The 27,442-nt window shown below is 31.1% G+C and overlaps 1 protein-coding gene across 1 annotated transcript in view; it reads left to right on the top strand.

Moving 5' to 3' along the window:
* The window catches only part of LOC129231174 (intermembrane lipid transfer protein VPS13B-like), a 174,463-nt gene that overhangs the window by 26,926 nt on the left and 120,095 nt on the right, over positions 1-27,442 (top strand). Inside the window, 8 exon segments of the mRNA XM_054865421.1 lie at positions 89-320; positions 577-753; positions 2,683-2,858; positions 3,373-3,570; positions 7,591-7,888; positions 15,864-16,013; positions 18,154-18,317; positions 24,238-24,301. Of these exon segments, the coding sequence (XP_054721396.1) occupies positions 89-320; positions 577-753; positions 2,683-2,858; positions 3,373-3,570; positions 7,591-7,888; positions 15,864-16,013; positions 18,154-18,317; positions 24,238-24,301 (1,459 nt within the window).

Here is a 27,442-nt window from a genome sequence, read left to right as displayed (position 1 = left end):
ATTATTATATTGCATAAAATTTTTTAAACTAAAACTTGTATTTTTGTACACATATTTAAAGTCAACATATTTACCTTTTCTTATGTAGCCAAAGGTATTTCTGAAATCTGGTGTACCTCCTAGCAGTGGTCATGCCTATAATTTTTTATCATCTTCCCTATTTGATCCATTAGCTGTCGAAAATTGCAATCAGAGGAGAAAGTATTGTTTCAACAAAGAAGAACATTTGTCAAAGTTTACGGAAGAAGTTTTAGTAGAGAGGTTTCCTGCCTTTGCTTTTGACTATCTTTATGAACTTGATGTTCCTGAGGAATGGTTAGGTAAATGAATTATTTGTTACTGTAATCAAGTACATTTTGTGATTTCTTCAACATTTAGAATTTTTGAAAACTTTTTCTATAATGATATATTCTTATCAATTGATAGTAAATATAATTTCGAGTGTAATCATTTAGTATTGCAATCACATACTTGCAATTAACATGTTCAAAGTATAGAATTGTAAGTAAATTTGTTTTCCAGAAGAAAGTTGTACCATTACCATTCCGAATCCTGTGATATATTATTCTTTTTTAGATAAAATGTCTACTGTAACAACTCTTTTTTTGGAGGAAAGTAATTGGCATGAGAGTTCTACATGTCGTTTGGTATTTGGACCCTTATGTGTTGATGTAACCAGTAGTTTGGTTCACAGAATATCAAAACTAATATTTTCTGCCAAGGATGGTGATTACTCATATTATTCTGAATCAAGTAAGTTTTTTGCTGCACTTCCCAGTGTTTTTCTCTTGGGCATATTCAAGTGTTTTGTTAATCCAACAAAATTTCTGTCTGTTATTGTTGCATGTTTTTAAATATTTTGGAGCAATAGGATTTGTTATTGATTTTACTTTGTCATGGCTTAGTATTATTTTTATTTTATTTTCAATTATTAGAAAGTAAGATAGTCTCATAATTCATTGCTTTATGTGGCAAGTGACCTTAGGTTCGGTGATCTTGGGTGGCCAACCTAAAGTCCTTAGTTTGGGTATAGAAGCCTTTTTTTGGCATTCTTAATCAAGTTAATCCAGTAATAAAAAGTTAAATAAACGATAAAATGAAATGTTACTGCCTTCGGGTTCACTACCAGTGGGAATAACTTCAAGTATTTGGTGGCAAAATCCTGACTAAGCTGCTGAAGAAATCATGAGCATTATGTCATGTGCAAGTATTTAATTTTGAATATCCTGCTGCAAAAATGCAAGGATCGCATAGGCAGAAAAAGGTTTTAGAGAGATATGATCATTTTAGGAGGGAGTTATGGTCAGTTTTTTTTTAAATCCTTTTTTATGGGGGAAAAAAAAACTTTGTTCTAAGGGGAATATATCCCCAACCCCGTGAATGCGCCCTCGATGTGCATGACATTAAATCTTAGGTGTTGGCAGTGGGTAAGGCAGGATGAATGGTGAATCATTCTCCTGCGTACTTTTTTTGTTGGTTTGTCAATTATAATATTCTACCAATTGAAATCTTTTAAATTAACTTGAAGTATTTTGAATGATTTCAATAAATATTGGTAAAAGAACAAATGCTTGACAGAAATTATGAAGATATTTTGCGATATCCAATCTGTGCCAGAAAAAAAGTCATTATAAAGAAAAAAAAGAAGACTGATTTATGTTGAAGAAATTCTCGAGAAATAGTGAAATTATGCTTAGAAGTTAGTCACATGCTAATAATAAAATAAAGTGCTCCACTCACTAATAATAACATTTTGGGTTCAAGTGTCAAAAAGCTAGATATTACAAAGCAGTAAAACGGATATAAAAGCTATATGACAACTGTTTGATCATAGAAACCTACATTGTTCATGCACTGCGAACATCCAATGGTTCTCAAAGGCTTGAATTGCTTATGAGTAGATATTGCTGTTAAATAAGGGGCATACCATTAGACTGATTATTTCTATATCACTGATGCAGTCCAGAAAATGAAATGTTGTAAACTGAGTTCATTAGATTATTTTCCTTTTATCATTACAAGATTTTAAATCAAAAGGCTATGTTATTTGTAATATACATGCCTGAAAACCTGATCAGTTGTAGTAATAGGTTTCATCTAGTGGTGCCTTTCTAAAGAATACAGAACAGAATTTTCTGTAGTATTTTCTGTAGTTTTCTAAATACAAGTTTAAGAAAAACTTGACAACTGAGATTTAGAAAGTTTTCCATTGTGTAAGAAAGCTTTGTTGGACTTTCAAAATAATGGTTGGTAATTAATTTAGTAATGCTCTTTTTTTAACTTTTTAAGAGTTGAACATTTTCTTCGAAAATGCAAATAAATATTAAACTTATGTTTTAGTATAAAATTTTCTCAATTAAAATTTTCACTTCTACTTATTTCATGAAGAGTAAAGAATACAGTTTATATAAAGATATTGATGAAGAGATTTCACTTTTTACTAATTAATGAAAAGTGGACTGCAGTTATATAATCTCTTATATACCCTCGCTTCTGCTCTGAAAGTCTAGCTTTACATCACTGGACACCAAAATTTATTCATCAGCATGTATGATCTATGCAAATTTGTATGCTCAATTCTGTTACATTCAGATAATTCCTTTTATGTCCTTTAGCAGATGAAAAATATGTGCGAAGTTTTGTTAATTTTTTTTTTTTAATGTAATTTACATCTCAATTTAGGTAAACCATCTTCACATGCAGTTAATATTGATGATGATATCATAGAACAGCTTGAAGAAACTGTACCTGTTAGAATGTATCATCTGACTTTATTCAAACCAGTCATTCGATTATATGTTGCTGATCATATAACCTCTTTTACAGCTGCAAAACATGAATCTAAAAGGAAAAAAAAGGTACATCTTTGATAAATTTGCTAGCTAATTAAGTAATATTCAGTGAATTGCTTTTTTTTTAGATGAATTTCTGAAGGGTTTTTGCCTTTTGTACAAATAATAATTAATCCATTTTATTCCTGTTAGACCTTTTTTGCCCATAATTGTAAGTTTTAATTAATCTATTTCCTTGTTCAAGACATGCTTCATTCTGTAATTATTTCCCTTTTAAAGTAGTTTTCTTTTAAAGTTAAGTCCTTGGATTTATATAATACTGAAAAATGATATGCATTCCATATTTTGAAGCAGTCAAAGAAAATATTTTGTTCTGGATCCAGCAAACCCTGATTTACACATTTTCTCTACCTCAATTTAAAAATAAATCCTGTTTTAATGTTTCATCACTCTTCCTAATGGTTTTTGATGTTGTGCTGTGCAGGAAATTATAATGTATGTCAAAATTCAGTGCTCTATAATTTTTTTATTAGCTCTTTTCTGTGTTTAATATATTGTTTTTTTATATCTTTTTAAATAGAAAAACATACGGTCATCTAAATATTCCAGCATTCCAAAAGCATCTGAAGCAAATGTTTGCGTGGAGCTATATGCAGACTGTGTGGATCTGCAGTCAAGCATGCCCATGTATCCTCTACGTCTTGTGAAAATCATTGATAAGTTGCCGGATACTTCTCAGTTTTTACTTCATCATTGCTACAACTCTAGTTCTGTTAAGGTATTCCAATTTGAGACAGTTAAAAAACAGAAATAATTTTTTAGCTGTGTGAAATTTGGTAATTTTAGATGTTGGTTTTACTTTTTATAAATTTAAAAAAAAAAAAAAATTTTTTTCCTGTATTTTTTTTGTTAAGATAAAAGGATTAATTTTATTACACATTACTTGAAATTACTGTAATTTATTCTAGCTTAAATATTTTAACCATCATGCATTGAAATTGCATAATGATATTTGCATTTTAAAGAACCAGAATCGTAAAATTGCTATCAGCAATCAGTACTTGATTAAATTGTGAACCTACATAATGCAGACCTTATTAAGTCAAAATTAGAAACAGTATATAATTATAGAAGTTTATGGGAAAAGGTGAATCAAGTTTAAGATTATTCAGGCATTAACTGTAAACATCAGTTATGTGGTTTATTAATTAGTTTGGCATTGTAATTTATAAGATTATTTTCAGAGGAAAACTTCAGCCTGTATACGCAAACCGTTACGGCACTAAAAACTAATACTACTGAAGATATTTTGAGCTTGTGTTTATTTCATGGAAGGTAATTCCAAAATATGCCAACTTAACAGTCTTTGTAATTTTACTACTAAGCAACATCAAAAGTTTTTTTTAAAAATAATTGCAGCAGATATTTTTTGGAAAATCTATTCGTTACTTAACCTGATTGGTCAGAACCTTTATATCAAACACTGATGCAGTGAAATTACATTCTTGTCTATTACTCAAGAGAAAATATGTTGTAATGCTTTCATTGCCTTATTGCAGTCGTGCTTAACTCTTTAAGACCGGGAAGGGGGGAATTTTTTACTACAGTCAAGTCCTGACTTTTTTGACCAAGCTATTTTAGAAATGGAATCTTCTACTCTGAGACCCCCATTGGCAGCATCTCGTCAGTTCTTGTGTGCACTAATTGCAGGAGGCATTGTAAGCTGTCACCTTAATCGCTGTTGCACTTCAGGCGCGTGGCCTTTTTCACTATTTCCCTAGTCTAGTGTTTATCGCGCATCTTTCTTGTTGGTTCAGCTGTCTGCGATGTATAGATACATGGGATGTTTTAAAATTACGAATAAAACATCTGAACCAGAAAAAAGTATTCAAAAATCAAACGCAACTTTGGAATGAAGAATTTCAAAAGGAAAAAAATAGAACAAGTTGCGTGAATGAAAAAGTTACAATGAATATCAAAGTTTCTTCATTTCGCCTTCCTCCCGAAAAGCGTGCATCTTCACACGTTATTAGCTATCAATCCTTGTAGTTATCTTGCCATTGGGAATTGTATATCACTGTCACTTGTCCCATCAGTTGAAAATACTTGGGTCAGAAGAAAGGATCTTTGAGGTGGTCTCACATCATGACTTTCCATCAGTTCCTACCCATATTGCTAATTAGTTCGTTTTTTGTAGATATTATGTTCAGCCTACAGCGCAAAATGCCTAACCTATCTAGTAGCTTTAGTTTTTGGAAACATTTCCCCCAATTTCGATTGATTAAAAAAGTTTGAGCATAGCCAATAACATTTATTCTTCTGTAGAATAAATAAATTACAAAACATATAGTTCTTTTTAATACATGTTTTCCTTTTTTATAAAATTATTGAAAAAGGGGTATAGTAAAATTATAAAACATTCTTTTTTTAGAAATATATATATTTTTTAGATTTTTAAGAGACATATTTTAGAATTACAGAAAATCAGAAAATATATCTCTGTACATGTGTTTAAATCTACCTATGTCTGTATCCATCTATCTATCTATCTATGTCTTTATATTTTTCTAATTTTCTGTAAGAAAAGGTAAACATTGCCAAACTCGTAGCTCAACTTATTACAGCCACGTTATACGTAGCTCAACACACAACAACTTTTTTTTTATTTTTTAAAATCTCATCCTTAACTGAACTGTTCCTGAAATTTTCATTGTTAGAGATTTCTAATGATTGTTGCAAGGCAGATAAACACAGAACTTCTTATTTCATTATTTAAATATATATAAATATAGATATGTATGCATAAAAAATATTGCTTTCAGCGTGAGTGACAGGTTGTTCAGAAGAAAATTAGAAAATGCTATTTTGTGATTACATTTTTAGAAGTGCAAATTTTTAACATATTACTAGTAAGTATGGCTTTACTCAAAATTTTGAACTCAAAAGGAAAAGTGATCCTTTGCTAGATTAAATATTTTATAATATGGTAGCATAATTCTTTTTTTCTCTCCCATTCTGGGAGAATAGTTGCTAAAGCATTTTCTTTAGTCACCAGAGCGACCTGAACCTTGGAGTTGGTCGAACCATGCTTATGTAATATATATATATATTATTATTATTGTGTGTGCATATATGTAGTTATTATCTCTTAATGTAATTATGACCTTGTATCTCATTTTTTGTTGTGCTATTTTTTGGGTAACAGTTGTGTGTGTGGGGTGGGGAAAGGGGATGCAGTTTATTTTCAAGGGCCCATTCAAGCTCTAAACAGATCTGTTTAGATGTCTTTTTAGCTCTGATTTGCTAAGTGTTGCTTTTAAGATTCTAAAACTGGAAATAAATAAGTACGTTGAGGCTGAAAATAAAAATAAGGAAAAAAAGTTAACAGATAGCAAAATTTTGCAAATAGAGTTGCATACACGTGTTTCGAAGTTCCTTTTAACCCCGAAGCATGTATATGTAAATATTTGCAAATTGTGTGCTTTATCAACATTGTTTTGTATTATTTTTATTAATGATAATTCGTACATAAATTTATAAAACCAAAATACCATTTGTTTCAAAAAACTGGCATAAAAAGGTGAAAATTAAAAGTTCAGGAAAATTAAATGCAATTGTGCAACGAATTTGTCTTTTTTCATTTTTCGAGGATACCACGGGACCTCAAGTCATTAGCAGCTCTCTATGCATGCAATTGTCGCTGTCACCTGCTAAATGACTACTGGCGAGAAGAAAGAAACTTCCTAGGGGTGATCTCCCAATAGGGGTCTCTTTCTGCCCACTACCCCCGAATTCGTATAAGTGGGCCGGATTCGGGCGGACTCGGATCTAAGCTACAAAGCCGTTTTTGGGCGGACTCGGTCTTAAGGAGTTAAAGCTCAATTGAGCAAACATACCCTGCTAATAAATTGAAATTATTTTCTATATCTATATGACTGACAGTCTTGAAACAGTATTTCTACAGCTGACCATATTTTTTATTATCTGGTAGCAAACCTCTTGAGGAAAACAACATATCTTGTTGGTATTTTTACATGATGGCTTGAGCTCAACAATCACTCCTATCAATTTAAATATACTCTTGACTGCTTTGGACTCTGACAATGTTCAATTAATGTTGCAATCAATTGACCATTTGGATTGACCCTGCAAGTTACAAAGAACCTAATTGCTCTTTTATAGATGATAATATACTGAGTGAACACTTAAAGTTAATTTGTTAGAATAGGGAAAATATCATTGAAATATTAAATCTAAATGCTACTGAAGTTATGAGGAACATATTGGAAATAACATGCTTGATAAATGTTGATGAAACTTTGAATTTACATTTACATGCAGCAAATTCACTTTAAATTTCTTTAAAAACATTTCATAATGAGCAATGTGAGGAAAAAAATAGTCATAACATCATAACTCAGTTAGGTTCTTTTAAGGTAATTGATTATTTTATTCGTCTTGAAACTAGTGCATTGTATCACAGATAAATATTCAGGAAAGGAGAAAATATAATAGTATCAATCAAATATAAGTTTGTTTTTTTGAGGATTTTTTAGGAGTTTTTTTGAGAAGTGCTGTTCATTTTTAAAGCAATTTAATATTCTTCTCACTCATAGTTATTTCCCTTTTGTAATTTATAGAACTGAATTATGATATCTAATAGCTTGGTATTGTTATTGAAGATTTTTTTTTTTCAAAAGCACATGCTTTGTAACAAACATATGAATGCAACATCACATTCATACAAGTTTATGTTTACAATAACTTTTATCTTATATTTATTTTATTTTTATTCTAGGTATTTGACCTTGAAGTGTCTCTTCAAAAGGAAAGTGTTTCACTGCTACCAGAACGTAATATCTTACAAAAGACTTCATTGACGTTTTTCATGAAAACTCTAATGCTACCTGATATTTGGACTAATCTCAAAAACATTACTTTATGTGAATATGCATTTGAATGTGATAAAATTGGCATTGCTTTGCATGAAGCCCAATTTTTTATTTTATTAATTATTTTTCACTCATGGACTTCAAAGCATTTCAATTCTATAGGAGTGGAAAAAATTAGATCTATGATGCAAATTTTAAAAGTGGGTAAGTTTCAAGTTAAATACTTATTTTAGAAATTTATGTGTTAGAACTGTTTATAATGTATAGAATTTTTTTACATAGTAGCAGTTTTCTTTTAATTTTTTTTTTAAATTTTCGTACCTTGTATTTTGTTTTTTTTCCTTGTATGAGCTCTCTTCTTGTTGATGCATTCAAAATGAATAAAAGTTCTGCTGAATATTCACAGAAGGAATGAAAAAAAGCAAATCATGATGGCTTTTGGACTGTACACACACTAATCACTGAAATTAGATTTTATGGTAAATTTTGGGTTCATGTCAGTATTGAGGTATAGAAATTGTTCTACTGTGAATTGAATAAAGAATTCGTCATTTGACATGGTCAAAAATGGGAGAAGATAGTCTCAAATGTAGGAGATTTCTCTGCTGATCATCTATTATTCAGTTCTTATGTAACTACTGGCAATCTAGCCCTCTGCCATTGCCTGGGCTCCTCAAATATTGCATCATTCCTCGAGAAAAGAAGTAAAGTTATGTGGTACAAATCCTATGCTCTTCTAATTAGGGTAAATATTTCCTATTAGAATAATGATAACAGCTCTTGAGTAAACAGTATTAGAATATGAACAACAGTCTTTAAAACTCCTGATTTGAGTATGGTTGCAGTCCGTTAAAATCTCGTTGAAGTAATTATAACTGATTATAAGCTATATCTGTACATAGATAAATGGTTCCTAATATTTCCCTCTGGAAAAAAGTCTTGGAAAAAAAAAGCAGACCCTCTAAATTCTTGTCAGAGAGTGCAAGAAACATTTCTTAAATAAGGTAAATTGCTTAAAAATATCCAATAGAATGTGATCAAAAGTCTAAAAATTCTTATTATAGTGTGGTCAATAGTGCATAAGTATTTTAATATATACATATATATATATGTTATCCTTGATCACATTAAGCGGCACTTACTGTATTCTTTTGGCAGAGCCATAAGAGACCTTCAATGCATAAGTAACATCTTGAACTGTAGCATATCTGTCTCCTCAGATCAATTCATCAGCTTATTCTTAATTTGCATCTGTGACTGCTGTTTGCTTCAGAGTTCATCATTGCTTATGTCTGTTTCAGCACCAGCATAAACATTCTTCAAGCAATAATGAACTTCCTTTGTTGCACATCCCTTTTTTGCCAGAAAGTGAATTAGAACTTTTTTTTTAGGCTTCAGATCCATGATTATAACATCAGTTAGATGGATTTAGTGTTGTTCTACTTGCCATTCAGAAATGCAGTTTTAATACTACAGTGACAGTCGGTTTTTCTTTTGCTGCCACTGATAATAAAGTGAACTGTATTTGATCTACAAAAAGAGCAAATGTCTCATCATTATTTTCACTGTGTGATGAAAAAGCCCTTTATTGACTAGACATGCTTTGCACTGCTGGATGCTCTCTTCTTCAATTCTTTTCATTTTAAACACTCATTTGCTGCCAATTACGTTTCAATTTTCAGATTAGCTTGCATAATTTCTAGGTTTTGCTTTCTTCTAATGATGGCTCTTTTTGCATGGCTTCTGTTTGAATTTTCTAGAAGCTGCTTCATAATGACATTTGATCTCATTCACTTTGTAAGATTCAGAAACAGTTGAACATTATATTTTCTGTTAGAATAGTTGTGATTATTCAATTTAACAATGTCACTGAAAATCTACTGTTTTGCTGCAAAAACCAAATGTAATGGCTGTAATTCAACTAGAAATCAACACTACTTAAAATTTAGTGAGATTCTGTTGGATAGTTACTGTGAAGCTCATGCAGTAAGGGACAGTAAAGTCCTACATTATTTTTCAAAGAAAAACTTGCATGCCTTGCCGCACCCTTATTGTTTTTGTGTTTATCCAACTGCAGTCCAGGCTTTGCATTGTGGATATTCTAAATGTTGATCAATTGTCATACTAATGGAACTGGCATGTGCCAGTTGGGTTCTGAACATTCTGTGTTGTCACTGAAATAAATGTTGAAATCCTGTTTAGTAAATTTAATAAAACTTTTATGTTTTTACTGTGCTCCAGGATACCCTCTTCTTTTTGCTCAAATTAGTGATGTGAGAAGTTCCTACATGAAAACTGATGAACTGTCTTGCTTAAAACTTACTATGCATTCTTCATGCTTGGAGTTTCAGAATGAAGGTATGCTAATTAAATATGTATCCTTAAACATGAAAAAATGCTATGATATAATGAATATGTTCAATTTTTGTTTTCTGTTTTAGATAATGTCACAGTGTTGTTTAGTGCACCTGAGGCAACATCAAATGTGCACAAGGGTCATGATTTTTTAAAAGTTGATGATTCTCAATTTATTTCAAGAGATGATAAAAAGCAATATTTTTTACAATTTCTGTTTCAAGTTCCTAAACAGGAAGGTAAAAAAACAGATTTTTTTTAAATTTAAATATTTACGGACTGAATACTTATTTAACTTTCAATTTTAAAAGGTTTCATTTTCAAATAGTTATGAATTGTATATAGATATTAAACGTTGCTGCATAAAATAGTATTTATGTATACATGAAAATTATGTTTGTTTTTTATGTTTTTTTGCTTTAAATTTGATTTTCCTTTTTATCAGTTTTAAAAATTGTTTATACAATCTATAACTATAAACCTGTCTATAACAATATTTTCCTTGATCCTAGCAAAATGGCAGCATAAGTAATCAAACTGTCTTATTACGTAACCTGTCTATAACAATATTTTTTAATGTCCCAAGAGTATTGTTCTAGACAGGTTTTACTGTATATATGCAGGGTGATTCAAAAGTCCTTAGACAAACTTTAAGGGGACGTCAGGCATACTGAAACAAGTAACTTTCGCTACAGAACATGGGGTCGCAAAGTAGGTATTTATGTATGTTATTGTGTGCTTTTGCCTCCTACTAACTTTAACCGTTATGCTATGTACGACTTGTACCTTATGTTGTTACCCATGCATCTTTAAAGTTGCAATCTTGTCAGTTTGTTTTCCATTAAACATGTGAGCTACACTGTTTCTGTCCTCCTTTTCTTGTACTTACTTCCCTGTCGCTGAGCTCCCTCTATTGCTCATGCCCTCATGTTCTATAGTGAAAATTACTTGTTTTGGTATGCCTGATGTCCCTTAAGAGGGGGACGTCCCCCCTTAAAGATTGTCTAAGGACTTTTGAATAACCCTGTATATACAGTGGAATCTGCTTAATTGGACTTCCAGTTAATCAGTCCAGCTGCTTATTCGAACCAAATGTTGAAGAACCCAAACAAATCCCATAACACAAACCTAATATTATTCGCTTATTGGGACCAAAAATTAGTTTAATCAGACCAAGGAATGTGAGATCAAATCAAACTTAATAGTTAGTGCAATAAAATTTAATAATAGTTCCTTTAATCTTTCAATTACACCCAGCAATATTTAGAGGGAAAAAAATGGTTAGTGAAACTCCCATTTCATGGGGGCACAATTCCAACAAAAATTAAATTTTCAGTGAAATTTCAAATTTCTTCGATTTAGTTGTAAAATATGTAATTTACATTTAATTGGAAATTTATAATGACCAATTAGTCCTTTTTAGCACTTATTGTTTCACTCTCACATTTTTATTTACTTCTGGTTGTTGAATTGAATCCATACTAACTGGAAATAATAACTGAAGCCATATCGGGATGGGATGATTTATTTGCTTTACTTTTAATTTATTTTTTATGAAAACATTTTGTAAACAGCAATTTTTCTTCTTTGTATGCTTACCATACATATGGGGCTCTGAATAATCATAAGGGCATTTATATGCTTTGTGTATAGACTTGTTCGGTCAAGCTACTTAGGTCCTGTTCGCTTAATTGGACCAGCCGGTTATTAGGACCAAATTGGCCCGTCTCAATATGGTCCTATTAACCCGAAACAAATGTATATATATATGTGTATATATATATATACATATATATATATATATATATATATATATATAATTAAGCAAACAGAATTTCAAATATTAAACAAATTATAAATAATTAATGATGATAAAAAGGAAAATTGCAAACAGCTATTAAGTAGGAAAAGATAAAGTATGAATCCAGAGCTCATCAGCTGTGGAGGATTCATTAATTATGGTCAAAAGACCAAAATTTTAACTATGAACTAAAAGAGAATGTTTAAGCTCCAGTACATGCAATATAGAGTAACAATGGGCAAAAGCACCACTTGCTAAACTAAAAGCAATAAACTAGAGCTCAAACCTAAACCTAAAAGCAGGGGGTTTTGCCTCGACTAATTAGGAAAACAAGTTCCGATAATTAGCCATCCACGGGACAGTACCTGCCTATAACAAAATTGTCTTACCTTGAAATCCATGTAAACAAAGCCAATTCCACTGTTCAACCTGATAAAAATCCATTCCATTTGTCAACGTAACAATAAAATAAAGATAAAAACATATCCAGAAGATCAATCCATAGACATACCAAGTCGTCTGTTTCCCACGTGTAAAAATTCATCCAACCCGGTGATTCATAAAAAATGGTTTGTCACGGTTGTATCATACATTTACACAGTTAAACAGTTTCAAAAGAAGCGAAATGCTCATCGAAGGCTATACTTAAGCAAATGTTTTCAACTAGATTTTTAGGGAAGTTATTATTAAAAAGTAAGTTTTTGAGTACTGAAATTTCTTGCTTAAATGCAGAAATGGTATTGCAAATTCTTTCTATTCTGATAGCTTGCGAAACAATGATGCCAATAAAAACCTTTTTACTTAAGCAGGAGGAAAAATCCTGTAAGCTGTTAACTGTGAAATTAAATTTGCATCTTTTATCATAGATTGTAGTGGAACAATTTGAGTCAATTTGTATATGGATATGATAAAAGACGCGAATGAAAAACAATTTCAACTTGGTTTTTTTCACGTAAAAATTTAAAAATTCTAATTTTATCTTCAACCAGTAACCTCGCATTCAAAAAGTTCTCAGCAGCCATTTTGTTGGAGTTAAAAAAGCAGAATGATGAAAATGAGGAATACATTTTGCGTTTTCGCTTGATAACTGACGGACCAAAAATCCACCCTCGAAGTGGACAACATGTTCGAGAGAAATGCAAAGATTTTAAACTTTGGGGAAAACACAGCACCCCCTTCATACCACTCCCCTTTTATCTTGACCCAATCCCCTATTCATAAAATTTCCAAGAAAAAGGATGAAAACCCTAAGCAATTATCTCTAGAACTGGTTTTACTGCAAAAACTGCCAATTGAAACTTTCTTCTGTGCAAAAATTTCAACATATCAAGGGTTTCAAAAAATAAATTTTGAGATAACTATGGAAAATACATAAGGGTTTTTATAGAAAATGCTGGGGATTTTTTTTTTCTCTGGACATCAAGGGTTTGACATAATGGGGTTTGAGATATCAAGGTTTGACTGTATTACAAAATGCAAACAATAAACACATAAGGGATTTACAAAATTAACCAAATAAGAATACAAAAACTAATAATAAGACTAAGTTGATAAAGCCAGAACTCGTCAGCAGTGGAACCTTCATCCTAAGGTCAGCAAACCCAAAAGTTTAAACTAAAAACTAAAGCGAGGAACTGGACATCCTGACTTTGGTTTTTAGTTTAAAATTTTGGGTCTGTTGACTTTAGGATGAAAGTTCCACTGCTGAGGAGTTCTGGCTTCATCAACTTAGTCTTATTATTAGTTTTAGTATTCTTATTTGTTTAATTTTGTAAATCCCTTATGTGTTTATTGTTTGCATTTTGTAATATTTACCTTGCTGTTTGTTTGGCTGCTTTGCGAAACATTGGGCTTGTGGTTTACTCCATTTTATTTTATTTTATTCTTTTCTAATTTTCTTTTATTTTATTTCAGTATATATATATATATATATATATATATATATATATATATATATATATATATATATATATATATATATACATATATATATATATATATATATATATATATATATATATATATATATGCTGTCAAATTTATTTAATTCTAGAATATTTACTTGTAGCACAAAAATAAGGAGAGAGAAAAAAAAATACCCAAGAAATCAAACCTAAAACTTTAAAATGAGAAAGTACACAAAAGGTTGAAGTTATGAAAGGTTATTGCAAACTTTTTTCTCCCTTGTATGATCTCCTTCCACACATAAAATTGAGAGAGGAGTCGCCTTGGCTTAAGAACTTAAATTTTACCTCCTGACATTTGCACATAAAAGGTATAAACCAGTTATCATAACATTTAACTTTTCCCTTCCATAAATATAAGTTTAAAATTTTGCATTACCTCTTAACTGTGAATTAAATCACTATACTGAAAATATCTCTTAAAACCCGTGGATACTTAACTGAAACTTCCTTTTATTGATATTTGTTGCACTTATATGAGCACAGTTTGTTTGAACACAGCTTTTGTCTTGCTTTTTCCCTGCATTGACACGCTATGTTTTCTAAGCACTGTAGTAAGGTTCTCAAAATTTTATTCTTGTGTAATTTTTTGCAAAACTGTGAGTAATTTCCCAATTAATTTGCAAATTAGCTTTTTGTATGTACAGTAACGTACCTATGGGGTCGAGCACCCATGGCAAACTTAAGAAATTGCACCCCTCCCGCAGGTGGCTCCAATGTGAAGTCACCAGAGGTCACTGTGATCTCCCAAAACATTATTTTTTTGGGAGGGGGGGAGGGTGTGGATATTTTGATTAATTGATTCGACAAATTAGGAGACAGTATTGCCACTTAATTATTTTTATTTTCTTTTTTTAAATTGTTTTCAATGATGCTTAATGTTCCTTCGCAGTAGATGTTATGTATGTATGTTTATGTGTGCGTGCTCAAATTTTATCATTCGGTAAAATTAGGATTTCATTTGGCAAATTGAGAAATTTCCCCTTCCCAAAAATTTTAGTTCTCCCCCCACGATTTCACATAAGTTCAATTAAACCAATAATCTTTGCAATTTGCCAATAAATATAAATAATGTAGGTTTTTGAACTGAATGAGAATAAGCATTTTTCAGTTCCGTTTGTAGCAATGTATTTATTATTTTTTCAAAACAGCTTTTACTTTAAATAGAATTTGTTTCAAAACACCAGGAGAGTATACAGTAAACATAATTTGCACATTTAGTAAACGTAAGAAAGAAACCTTAAAAAATTTTTTAGATAAAAATCAAAGCATTTTAAAAAATCCTAGTATAGTTAGGAAAGCAAAGCAAATACAAAAAGCATTGCTGATCTGAAATTGGCTTATAAAACATCACCATTCACTTACAGGCAAAATAAAAATACTATATATTGGCTAATTACAACCGCCCGATATTTTGTTGAAGTAAGACTTTTAATGCTTACATTATTTGTTGTAATGAGAATAAATACTTTGTGTTGTAAAAACTATACACAACACAGTGTTCCCCTCTCCACAAAAGAAAAAATAGGAGTCATCCAGTATAGAACGCCCTCTACCACCACTCCCTGGTATATTCAAATTGTGTATAAAAGTCTTTAGCTAACTCAGTGAATTGAAATGAAATTTAGTACTACGGGTAACCACCCCCCCCCCTCACACTTTTTGTTTGAGAATTAAGGATTGTTTCATTTTCCCCCTTTAACTCTTTTTCTTGCAAGTTTTTTTTCTACTTATATGATCAATTTTTTAAAAAAATTCAAAAAAAAAAAAAGAAAAAAGAAAAAATCAGTCACTCAAAATGGTGCCTCCCTGGCAAGAGCCACTCCTGCCAACCTCTTGTTACGCTACTTTGTATGCACATCCATCTTTAACAAATCTCTTTACATAGTGAAAATAACTTATTTTTGAGTAAATCCTTTTTATTATTTAAAAATTGACTGAAACAAAATGTTTTAGAACATCTGTAAAAAATTAATTTGAGATATTTGTGTATACTTAATAGAGAGGAAAGTATGATTGTTATTTCATGATTTTTTTTTTTTTTTGGCATTGAATTTAGGTCCTGCTCTGTTAATATTGCATATTAGTGGGTCGACCATTTGTTTTGATCCAGATTTCTTCTCCTGGCTATCATCTGTTGATAAAATAATGCCTACAGGTTTTGATTCAGAGCAAGAGTTGAGCTTGACTAGTTCTATTGATTTTAAAGGTATGTTATTCTGTTGAAAATATTCAATTTCTACTTCTTATTTTTGTAATATTTTTTAGTAATAATACTTAACATTCATACTTTATTACTAAGAGTACATTTTGGTCTTTCTGTTTTTGTTTAACACTTTTTATTGTGTTTCTTGTTCTAATTTTTTTTTAAAAACTAGTTGATAATAAATTGTAAACATTTTTATCAAATGGAAAAAAATAAAGAGAATGCTATGAGTAAACAATCAGTGATTTCAAGACTGAATTTAGAATGTTTTTTGATTTGTATGGTGTGTCATAAGTCTTTTGTGAACTGAATTTCCTTATGTATGTTTTTTTAAATTGATGAGCATTCATAAATTAGTGATGCAAATGGCAATAAACATCTGGCATTTTTTGTGATAAACATTGTCTTTTTATAAATGATAAATGTTTTTTTCTGTGGGGTATTTATGACTTAAAAATATTTTAACTGTCAATCGTAATTTTTTGTTATACTGAAAAATTATAGATGGGTATGGCTTTCTGTGGGTGTTTTCTTCATATTGGTGCTGTCTTATAGTTTTTGTGTACGCTATTTTCAATATCTCTTAAATATTGTACAGAAATTTGTTTGTTTAATGGTAGGTAGGGTAGACCGACCAGTAGTGAATGAACACCACTCAGTCAATGAATCTTTTGTATTTTTTGTGAGAAAATGAAGGTTTTAAAACTCATTTTTTAGATGAATTGGCAGTTGTAACACCCTTCTACCCAGAAAGAAAACAACTAGACAAAACTGTATTTTTCCACTGGTATGATTGTTCATTCACTGGGTCGGAGCACCTTTTTTTTATTTCAATCCCTCAAAAAGTCTTGATTCTGAGCCATAAAAATTCTCTCAATTAAAAAAAAAAAAACTACATCATTTAATGTGATTTTACTGTGATGTGGCAGATACTACAATTTCAACAATGCTAGGAATTTTTGAAAATGAAAAATTGCTAAAGTGTTCACTGGTCAGTCTGCTCTAATATACACAATGTTTATTGTAGTTAGATTGAATGAAGAGTAGAAGATATAGACTCTTGATAAACTATTTAAAAGCACGTGTTTCAACTCAAACCATTTTTTCATTTTACTGTTGTATATTGTAGTAATGATACATAGTGTGTCAGGTATCATATCATTATTAGTTTGAATGCTCAGTTGATTTTATAATGAGGTTGCTAAGAAGTTTTAAGCGTAAGCTTAAATTTTCTCCATACAAGCTGTCTGGTCTGCTTTCTTATTTAGTTTATCAATCATCCTTATGTGCAGTCACTCTGCTGTAATCCTACAATGTTTCTTTTCAAAATTCATTTCCTAAAGTGTTAAGTTTTCTTGTTTGAGCTGAATGCTTGTTGCATAGTAATTAGAATGTTCTTTTGGAATCTTGATTAACTAAAAATTCTTTGATATTCTCTTCAAAGTAAACAGGACTTTGAGTACAGTGACATGGCTTATTTAAACCACATTTGTTCGCAGGACATTTGATTTTATAAAGCGGCTGATTTTATTAACCAACATACCTACATTTAAAAAAAAATTAAAGGTTTGAAGTTTAAATACTTTCAAAAACAAAATGCATTACATCATTTATTTTTGTTTTAAGTATTTCAAAATACTATTGTCATTTTTACTAAACATGAGTTTTTTTTTTTTTTTTTTTTTTTTACACAAGAGTCTTAAAATATTGATGTATTGCAGTTTGTTTAACAGAATTGAAGACGAAAGATTCAATATCGTTTGAGAGTTTACTAATTGTTTTGTAACGTTCAACATAATATTTTCTTCTTTGCTCTAAAAGGCATCGATGATTTTAACATATTTTGGTATTGCAATGATTCTCTTCTTCCAGATTTGATTTTAAAAAGTGACTGATTTTATAATCCAGTGATTTTATTTGTGGCGGGTACTGTACTGTATCTTTTTTTGTGTGCCTGTGTAATGATGTCTTACTTTTTGTTACAAAATTTGATAATCATGCATTATATCTCTTTCCAAGATTTAAATTAAAGTAGCTGTTACTTTTTCCTTTATCTTGTATTAAAATTTTAAAAAACAACAATTCTTATACTTGTTGAATGTATATGAAAAATCTTTTTAATGCAGATCACTTTCTTTTTCAGAAAATTCAACTTGTAGTAGTCGTACAAAAGAGCAGTCTGTTAGCCAATCATTGTCAAAATCACAGTCAACTCTTCTTAATTTTGCAAGTAAAGAAGGATTTCTTAAACGTTTACAGATCACTTTACTTGAATGCAGTGACTTTTTGTCTCAACTTGTTTTAGAGGTATGCACATTTAAAAAAATGTCACGTTATTCTCTTGAGAACATACTTTTTGCCAATATCTTTTATTGTGAAAAGTATCATTAATTTTGTCCTATTCTAAAATAATTGAAGGCTTAATTTGTTTCTAGTCCAGTGCTAAAGTGGTTAACAGGATTGAAAATGCTCCAGTTTTAAAGCTTTCCAAACATTAAAGATTAAATATTAGATCATAATGAAAGATATTAATGACAAAGAATATGTTAATTAAAAAGGTGCGCTGAGTAACCTTTGTATGGGGCTTACTGTTTCAAAGAAACTTTCAGTTTTACTTGTAATTTTGTTCTTAGAGAGTTTACTTTGATTCGTCTGAACTAGAAAATGTCTTCCTAACGTATGTTTTGAGCAAATTTCATTATATTCAGCATAATTCATAGCATGGTATTACAGTCTAGTCCCGAGTTACGCGAGAGATACGTTCCAAGACTCCTCGCTTAAGTCGAAATTTCGCGTGTAGGAAAGATATATGCATACAATTTTTTTAAAGGATACCAAATTCTCTTAGACATTTATAAACACCCCTCAAACTGCTCTAAAGCATTCCTCAAATATACACTACTGTTTCTTGTATAAAGAACTGAACTTTTACTGTATTTAAAAAAATAAAAAACTGTTATTCAACATGAAATACTTTAATATGCACAAAATGAATGACCAATGAGAATGAAAGACATAAAATATAACAACACAGTACACACAGCATGTAGTAAAATTAAAATGATGCACTATAATAGTACTGTATAGTAGATACAGTAACAATATTTAAGAGTTAAAAAATAAAGATATTGATGACTGATGCTCCATGATCAGATCGATATTCTTATCTAATATGTTTTTAAATACAGTTGCTTTGCAAACTGAATGAATGACCAATGGGAGCAAAGGACATAAAATGAAACGACACGGTACGCACAGCATGTAGCAATAGTAAAATGATGCACTACATTGTATAGAGGGTGTTCCCTTTTACACTACTAGACCTTTAGTTTTGCAACTGTTAGTCCTAGATGTATACTTCCAATTGCGAAAATGTTCAAAATCAAATGCAGAGTTAAGATATTGAAAGTTCGAAGTGAAAATAAAAAAGTCAAAAAATACAAAATTTAATTTTTTATATGGGCCGAAAGTCCTGTAACTTATATCTAGTGAAATAATTTCCATTGAAAAATAATTCCAACAAAAAAAGTTTGAAATTAGTACGACCATTATTCACCGTGATATGAAACGCAGTGTTTTGTGACTTACACCACTTTTCATCAGCCATCAATAATTCTTTTTGGGGGTAAATATAGCAGTTAACAACTGTTTGAAATCATATGTGTGCATAGGGGTGTATTTTTTCTAATTGTTAGAGGTTTTGTAGTGTGTTTTTGCATATCACGGCACCACATTTGCATTTATTTGTGAATAGCAATGAAAAATTATAAATACTTTGATTTTCTACTTTGACAACTTGCCATTCTTCTGAAAGAGTGATAAGTTCCAATCTCATCTTCTGTATGGTCCCCTTAAAACTTTGAAATGGAATATCTCCTTGAGTTTTGAAATGCGCAAATATCAAGTTTTTTCTGTAGTGATAGTTTTTCAATGGAGATTATTTCTCTAAATATTAGTTAGGAAACCTAGAGCCTGTATAAAAAGTTAAATTTTGTATTTTTTGACTCATTTTAATTTTTGCTTCAAACTTTCAATATCTTAACTCTGCATCTGATTTTGAACATTTTTGCAATTGGAAGTATACATCTAGGACTTATGGTTGCGAAAATAAAAGTCTTGCAGGTTTAAAACAGAACACCCTGCATACATATAGTACTGTACAGTAGATACAGTAGCAATATTTAAGATTTAGAAAATGAAGATTGTGATGATTTATGCTCTATGATCAGATTGTTATTCTTTTATAATACATTTTTAAATACGGATGCTTTGCCTTTTCTTTTATAACGTTTCAATTTGTGTGCTAACATCTCCTCTTTCTGATCTCTTTATTATCCACAATAGAAGAGCCTTATTGTCATGCTACTGTCGACGTTTCGTAGTTCTTCAAGCATATCGAGAATCTTAGCCTTTTTTTCCTTTATCAGAAACTTATTTTTTTCTTCCCATCTTCACAAATTTTAGCTGCAGGTGCCACTAAAGTGCCATAATATTTCATCAACTTTAATATTCAGAATAAAATAAATAAATAAATGAAAGATGCTGACTGATCATTCGATGCACTAGCAACGCGATGCGTAGACTAGTTTGATGCGGGAACTTAGGCTGTCAGTGATGCTTAAAGGGATGTAATAATATTCACGAAGTCAATATTTAGTAGCCAATAGCAAAGCTGATACTTCCTTCCAAAAAAATTTGTGCGGTGGTGGGCGAAAAATTCGTGTTATCACTAAAATTTGTTACTCGTGAAAAATTCGTGTTATAACTATTTCGCGTAAGTTGAATTGCATTGTAGCGAGAGTCAACTGTAATATTAAATGCATTATTTTTTTTTATTCAGCAAGTGGTGGTGCTCATTCTTTTGAATTTCTGTTTCGTGAACTCAAAAATTGATTACAGTCAAGCCAGTTTATCTCAAACCGGTCTGTCTCAAAAATATATCTGTATTGGTTATTTTCAATTCTGTGTTTATTCTTTATAGCATGCATACAAAACTTTTCCCCACGTTTCTCTCAAATGAATTTTCCCAAAAACCCTATATTTCAAAATCCAACTTCATTGTCTTTTTCGAATTTGATCTCCACCTATCTTAATCAATAATAGAAGTTTGAGACAAAAAAGCATTTTTTTCATTTCAGCAGTCATATAGTCCCTCAAGTCTTGTAAAAAATGTAGCTCAATATGTTATAAGTTATATGTTACAAAGAGGAAGTTTTCTAAAAATTCCATCCATTTGGAAATTGGGGAAGGCATTCTTAAATAGAGAAAAAGCTTCTTGAGTATTACTTTTGGATCATTTGAGAACAGATTTTGCAGTGTTCTCTGGATTTATGACCTTTTAATGTTTAAATTATTTCAACTGAGAAAAAGGAAAAATCTCAACATTTTTGAAATTTCGTTTTTAAGTTGTGCATAAATTTGCTATCAATGTAATCATTAAAATTAAAACGTGTAATCACAACATGTCGTACAATGAAATGTTTAACAATACAAATGCGGTAGAATCTTTGACTTTGCTCCAATGGCTTATTTTTATAATTTTTCCAAAACCTTCATATTTCAAAACCTCTGTACCTTAAATTTTTCTCCTATCCCGTGAAATTCAAGATAGACACGTTTGACTCTATTGTCTCATTTTTATCAATTACTTTGTAAATATTGCAACATAAAATGAGAACTACAGTAATGTTTCTGAGTTTTAATAAAACTTAAATTTAAAATTAATGAATGCCAACCTTATTATGTTAACCTAACAAATACTTGTGCTCAATTTTATTAATTATCATCGACAAAATAAAACTGACTCATGAATAACTTTCCTCTGTTGTACATTTGTAATCAATCCACTCTACCCAATATCTGTACATGTATGTCTATCTGTACATCTATCGATCTATACAAATGTATCTGAAAAACGAAAATGCACTGAGAAAAATGCAAGTAAATACTACAGTGGAGTCCCGACTTAGGGCGAGATTTGCGTTCCAAGACCCTTCGCGTAAGTCGAAATTTCATGTTGTAGAAAAAAGATATGTGTAAAAACTGTTATGAACATACCCAGTTATTTTATGCACTTGTAAACACCACCTTAAACTGTTAAAAACCATTTCTTAACTATGCATTATTGTTTCTTACATAAAATGCTGAATTTTCATTTGAATTTTAAATAAAAAAAAGCCGTTTCATTCAACATGAAATACTGCTACAATGCGCAAAATCAATGATCAATGGGAAAGAAAGGCACAAAAAAAAACAGTACAGTACGTAGAGTATGAAGTTAGAAAAACAAATGCAGTAATGCCAGTAATAATATTTGTAACTTAAAAAAGTGAAGATGATGATGATTTATGCTGTGTGATCAAACCGTTATTCTTATATATTTTTAAATGTACAAAACGGTTGCTGCACTAGTTCTTTTATAACGTTTCTATCTATGGCAACAATCCTCACCCTAGTTTCTTAAATTCACAATACAAGAGCAGCATCCATTTTCATAATTTTTGCATTTTGCTTAGCTACTACTCAGTGAACTTTTTACAGATATCCTCTTCTTGACTTTTAATTGTGAATATGGAAAATTCACTCCATACCTAATTGTCGTGCTACCTTCGACGCATTTTATAGTTGTTCAAGCACATAATCTTTAGCTTTTCTTTAGTTGTCAGAAACTTTCTCTTTTTCTTTCGATCTTCACAAGATGAAACCGCACTCTTAGGCGTAATTATATTTCAACAACTTTCACATTTAGAATGAAAGAAAAGGGGAAAATGAGGGAGGGGTAGTTATTTGTATAAGCAATTTATCAGACTAGTACGATGTGGGAACTTCCACTCTCAGTGATGCTAAGAATGTAGGTCCATTCACGAAAATTTTTTTTTAGTAGCCATAACAATGCCGATACTTCCCTTCTGAAAATTTTTGTGCTGCAGAAGAAGAATTCGCTTTAGGTCTAAAATTCTTTACTGGTGAAAAAAATCGCGTTATAGCCATTCCACGTAAGTCAAATCGCGTTGTAGCGGGAGTCAACTGTACTTCTGAAAAAAGTGTTGGATTGCTTGGTTTGTGCTACAACAGTAACTATTTAATTTACTTTTGCTGATTCATATATTTAACCCCTTTAATTCTATTTGTTTGCTTTATATTATTATTATTTTTTTTTATGAATTAAAATATTGTGCAAAATGAACTTTTATATGAAATGGGGTGGATAGATGTAGGTTTCCATACCATATAACAATCTACATTGCCATATAGACTTGAAAAAACTGATCACATCTCCTGGGCAATTCTAGAATGTGTGGTAACTCCTTGGAAGTACTAAAATGTTGAAAGTTGCTGAGACAAAATATTACATGCTACTGTAGAATATGTTGTATCAATGGAACCTTTAAACACTGTTCCTTCTGTGTAACGAAAACCTTCAGTATAAACATTGCAGGGATTTAAGCAAACAAGTGTTAAAATTTATTAGTACTTTTTAGTTTTGGAGTCCCCTCCCTTATAGAGGTTATGCAGTAGGTTGAGCAAATTCCTTGTGTAATGTGACAGATGAAGTTTTGACGACTAGTAATTCCTTTTCTTTAACAGCCATGTAAATGCCCTTTTCTACTCAAAAAGACCTGATTTTTATTTTTGTGAGATCTTCTTGCAAGAGTAGTTTTGGTATAAGATATTATAATAAAAGCCATCAGATGATTGATGATTATTTCAAACAACTGCATCTAGCCTGGTAGTTACAGGCCCAACATCATTGAATGAGCATAATATTTAGTTTTGTAAAAGGACAATCTAGTTGACCGCAAAGTACCCCTTGGTTTATGTGAGAACTACTTTTTAGTTAGTTAAAATTTCTTTCTTTCTTGTTTCCTTGATAGAGAATCAAAGTAAAATCTAGTAAGATGAATTTCAATTTGAAAGTTTTTGCTGTAAGAAGAAGGAACCCTTACTCTATTGTTTTTTTTTGCTGCAATATTGTGTTGATACCCAGGCTGCTTTTAATGGAAAATAAATAAATGTTGAATACTCACGTTTTATTTGTAGTTCATGATCATTCACCTCTTCATCGTCCACAATGCACCTATGATGCTATTTATAAATTGTCGCCGACAGTTGAGGACCCAAAATGATTAAAAAATTATACTTTGGTGTAACTACTTTTGATTAACATTATAAAAAAACATTCTGAGTTTCAATGTTCTTATTTTTATTTATTTCTTTATTTTATTAGATTGATATTGAAAGTTTATGTGGGCTTTTACCTCAGCCATGCACATCCATCAAGCAGTCTTCAAGTTCTGCTACACTCTCAGTTTGGCAAACTGCTATAAAAACTGGTGGCTTAAACAATTGCTTCATATTTAGCTTTCCAAGAATTAAAATTAAGAACAATAATCCATCTAGCTGCTTCTTTCAATCTGATGATATATTACAGATGAATGTACCCGTTAAATATTCCACTGATGATAAAAAATGTAAGTATATTTTTCTTGGCTTCTTATGTTCTGATATCCATTCCTGCTTTATGGTCCAATTCTATTTTAATATTGAGAATATCAAAAATATTTCACATATTTGTCTTACATATATCCATATATCTTATAAAAGGAGCAGCTCTAATTTTATCTATTGTCAACTGTTTCTGAATTCTGAGATCTTTTTGTATACAGTAGCTTGTTCCAATTTTACATTAAAGGTTTTAGGAGAAACTGGTGCAAATTGAGCTAAATTCTCTATGTTGTATCATAGCAGTATTATGGGGTTCATTCAGGTCATCTGAACACCTTCATAGGAGTACTCCAGCTTTACCAATTAGAAGGATCATGATTCAAGATTCTTTGTGTAATCATAGTAGCTATCTCTTGCAGTAATTAAACTGTCCTTTGATTTAAAGTAGTTTTTCTGTGTGTGAAGTTCTCAATAATTAGAGAACAGTCCTTCAGAAGTATGAGTTATGTTTGCTAAAAAACAAATATTTTCCCATAATGTTAATTTCGGCAATGGCAGTATTTTCTCCTGGTAATTTACCAGAAATGATAGTATTTCCTTTTTTCTTTCTTTTTTTTTGGAAATTCGAATCTTGTGTCATGTTGCTTGACTCAAATGATGAATTGAATGAAGAACAACATGATACATTTTTTGTAACTTGTAATTTTAGAATGTAAATGAATGTTTCTATGAAATGAAATTCAGAAAAGAAAAACAATTATTTTTGCTTTTTACATGCTTCAAATTACTTTTGTTTTGGCTGGCAAAAGTCATGTATTCAATTTAGTTGCGCACCCACGGGGGGGGGGGGGAGCTAAGGGGCTTAAGCCCCTACCAGAAGCATGAAGACAAACCCCCTTGACCAAAGAGAGCCTAAAATTGCATTTTTTGGCCTTGAGTTTTCGAAAATTTCTGGGAGAGAGCACTCAATCTCCAATTCCCATCATAATTTCCCCTAATTTTTTTCAAAGACTTTAAATTCGAAACATTTTCGATTGACAGCTGCCTAACCTCTCCTTCTCCTCTTACTGGTAGTAATATAGCCTAAAGTGAGTTTTGGGAACTTTATTTTCAAAGTATTTAGAGCACGGAACTTCCGCATTTCCCTCTTTTGTGTCTCATCTCCAAAAGATAGCTGCAAAACCTTTTAAATCGGAGAACTCCCGAATCTTCCATCCTGTACCCCTTTGCACACCAAAAATAATTTACAATTGTGTTTTTAGATCTTCTATGTCAAAAATGTTTTAGGAGAACCCTTGAAATCACCAAACATAGCATGAAAATACATTTTTTGGGCTTCAATTTTGAAGCATTACCAAGAGTACCCCCCCTCTCAATCTCCTAATATCTCAGCAAATAATCTATATTTGCGTTTCTATAACTTCAATATCAAAACATTTCTGGGCAGAGCCCCAGAACTCCGATCCTCTTCTCCTAATACCATCAAAGAGAGCCGAAAATGCGTTTTGAAGACTTAAACTTCAAAAAATTTCCGGTTTAGATCCCCCCTAACCCCACTTTCACGTCACCACAATTGCATATATCTTCAATTTTAAGTAAATTTCGGAATTTAGAAATTTCAATTTAGCAATGTTCTCCAGGGGGAAAGCCTCCTCATCTTCCCTTAACACCCCTAAAATGTCATTTTTAAGACTTCACTTCCGAAAATTTTCCTGGCAGTTCTCACGAAACGCCCACCTCCGTCTATTCTCTGAAGTCACTAAGGACTCCCTGATATTAGATTTTTGGGACTTTTAATGTTTTGTTAGACTTGTAACTTTTCTTCCGGGGGAGGACCTTTTGAAGCTTCAATGATTTTGCCTTTTACTTCACTTATCAGAGCTGCTCGCGAAACTTCTAGCCCCTCCCAGGAAACAATCCTCTGTGTACCCCTGATTCAATTCATATTTAAAGTAATGGATGCAATGTAGCTGCTGATATGCAGTTGTAGTACTCAAGTGACAAGGTGCCTGACATAAGCTATTGATTCACCATATAACATTAGTTGGTACGTCTGACTTATGCTTCTTTGCCTGATTTGCATTAGGCACAAGTGCTTGCTCAAAACAAGTCCCACAAGGACATGTTAGTTAATTAAGTGCGGAGTTTAAAACCCAGGTTTTTTTTAAAATCTTATATGTTAAATAGAGTCTTGGATGCTTTACACCTACTAAATGGCATACCTTAACAAAGCGTTTAATTACTTATGAGAGAATTCAGTATTGAGCTTATAATTTTATTTTAGAGTTCTAGATTTAAAACATTTTAGTCATACTCATCAGAGAATTTGTTTATATATATTGTAACCATCAATGTATATCCGTTTATGCTCTAGTCTAAAAGTTTCACATTTGCGATACTTTTTTTAATTGATGCTTTTTAGTTTGTGTTTCAAGTACACGAACAATGAACCACTAAGCACTAATTCATAGATCTATTTATAAAAATTATCGAAATTAAATAAAATTTGCTTTTACGCCTAGAGCAGTAGTTTTACTTCCATTGAGATTTCTGCTAATATTTTAGTGCATATGTTTTTGTTTGCATGAAATAAACAGCTAACGGAAAATGAATCGAACTTTTGTGTAAAATGCATGAAAACTTAATTTGTTTTGAGAGTCAAGTAAAACGGACATTGAACAAAAAATATTTGAATAGACAAAGAAACTTGTCAGCAGTTATAGCATTTAAATACAAAAATATATAAAATATATTTATAAAATTCCATGATTGCATTCATGTCACTGATTGCATTTTCATAATCCAGTTGCACGAAAATGAGAATTCCATTGGTCTTAATCATTTCATTGCTTTTTGGTCCCCGGGACACAGAAAATCAGCTGCCCGAACTTGAAATTACCTTTTTTACATTTCAACACTGCTCAGGCTGTAGAAATCTTGGAGCTTCAGCGTAGAATGCAGCTGGGAACAGCCATCTTGGTTAGGCA

The sequence above is a fragment of the Uloborus diversus genome, chromosome 10, assembly GCF_026930045.1.
Source record: "Uloborus diversus isolate 005 chromosome 10, Udiv.v.3.1, whole genome shotgun sequence".
NCBI classification, from domain to species: domain Eukaryota; kingdom Metazoa; phylum Arthropoda; class Arachnida; order Araneae; family Uloboridae; genus Uloborus; species Uloborus diversus.
Note: the sequence above shows the minus strand (reverse complement) of the source record. Positions and strands in the feature narration are given on the sequence as shown.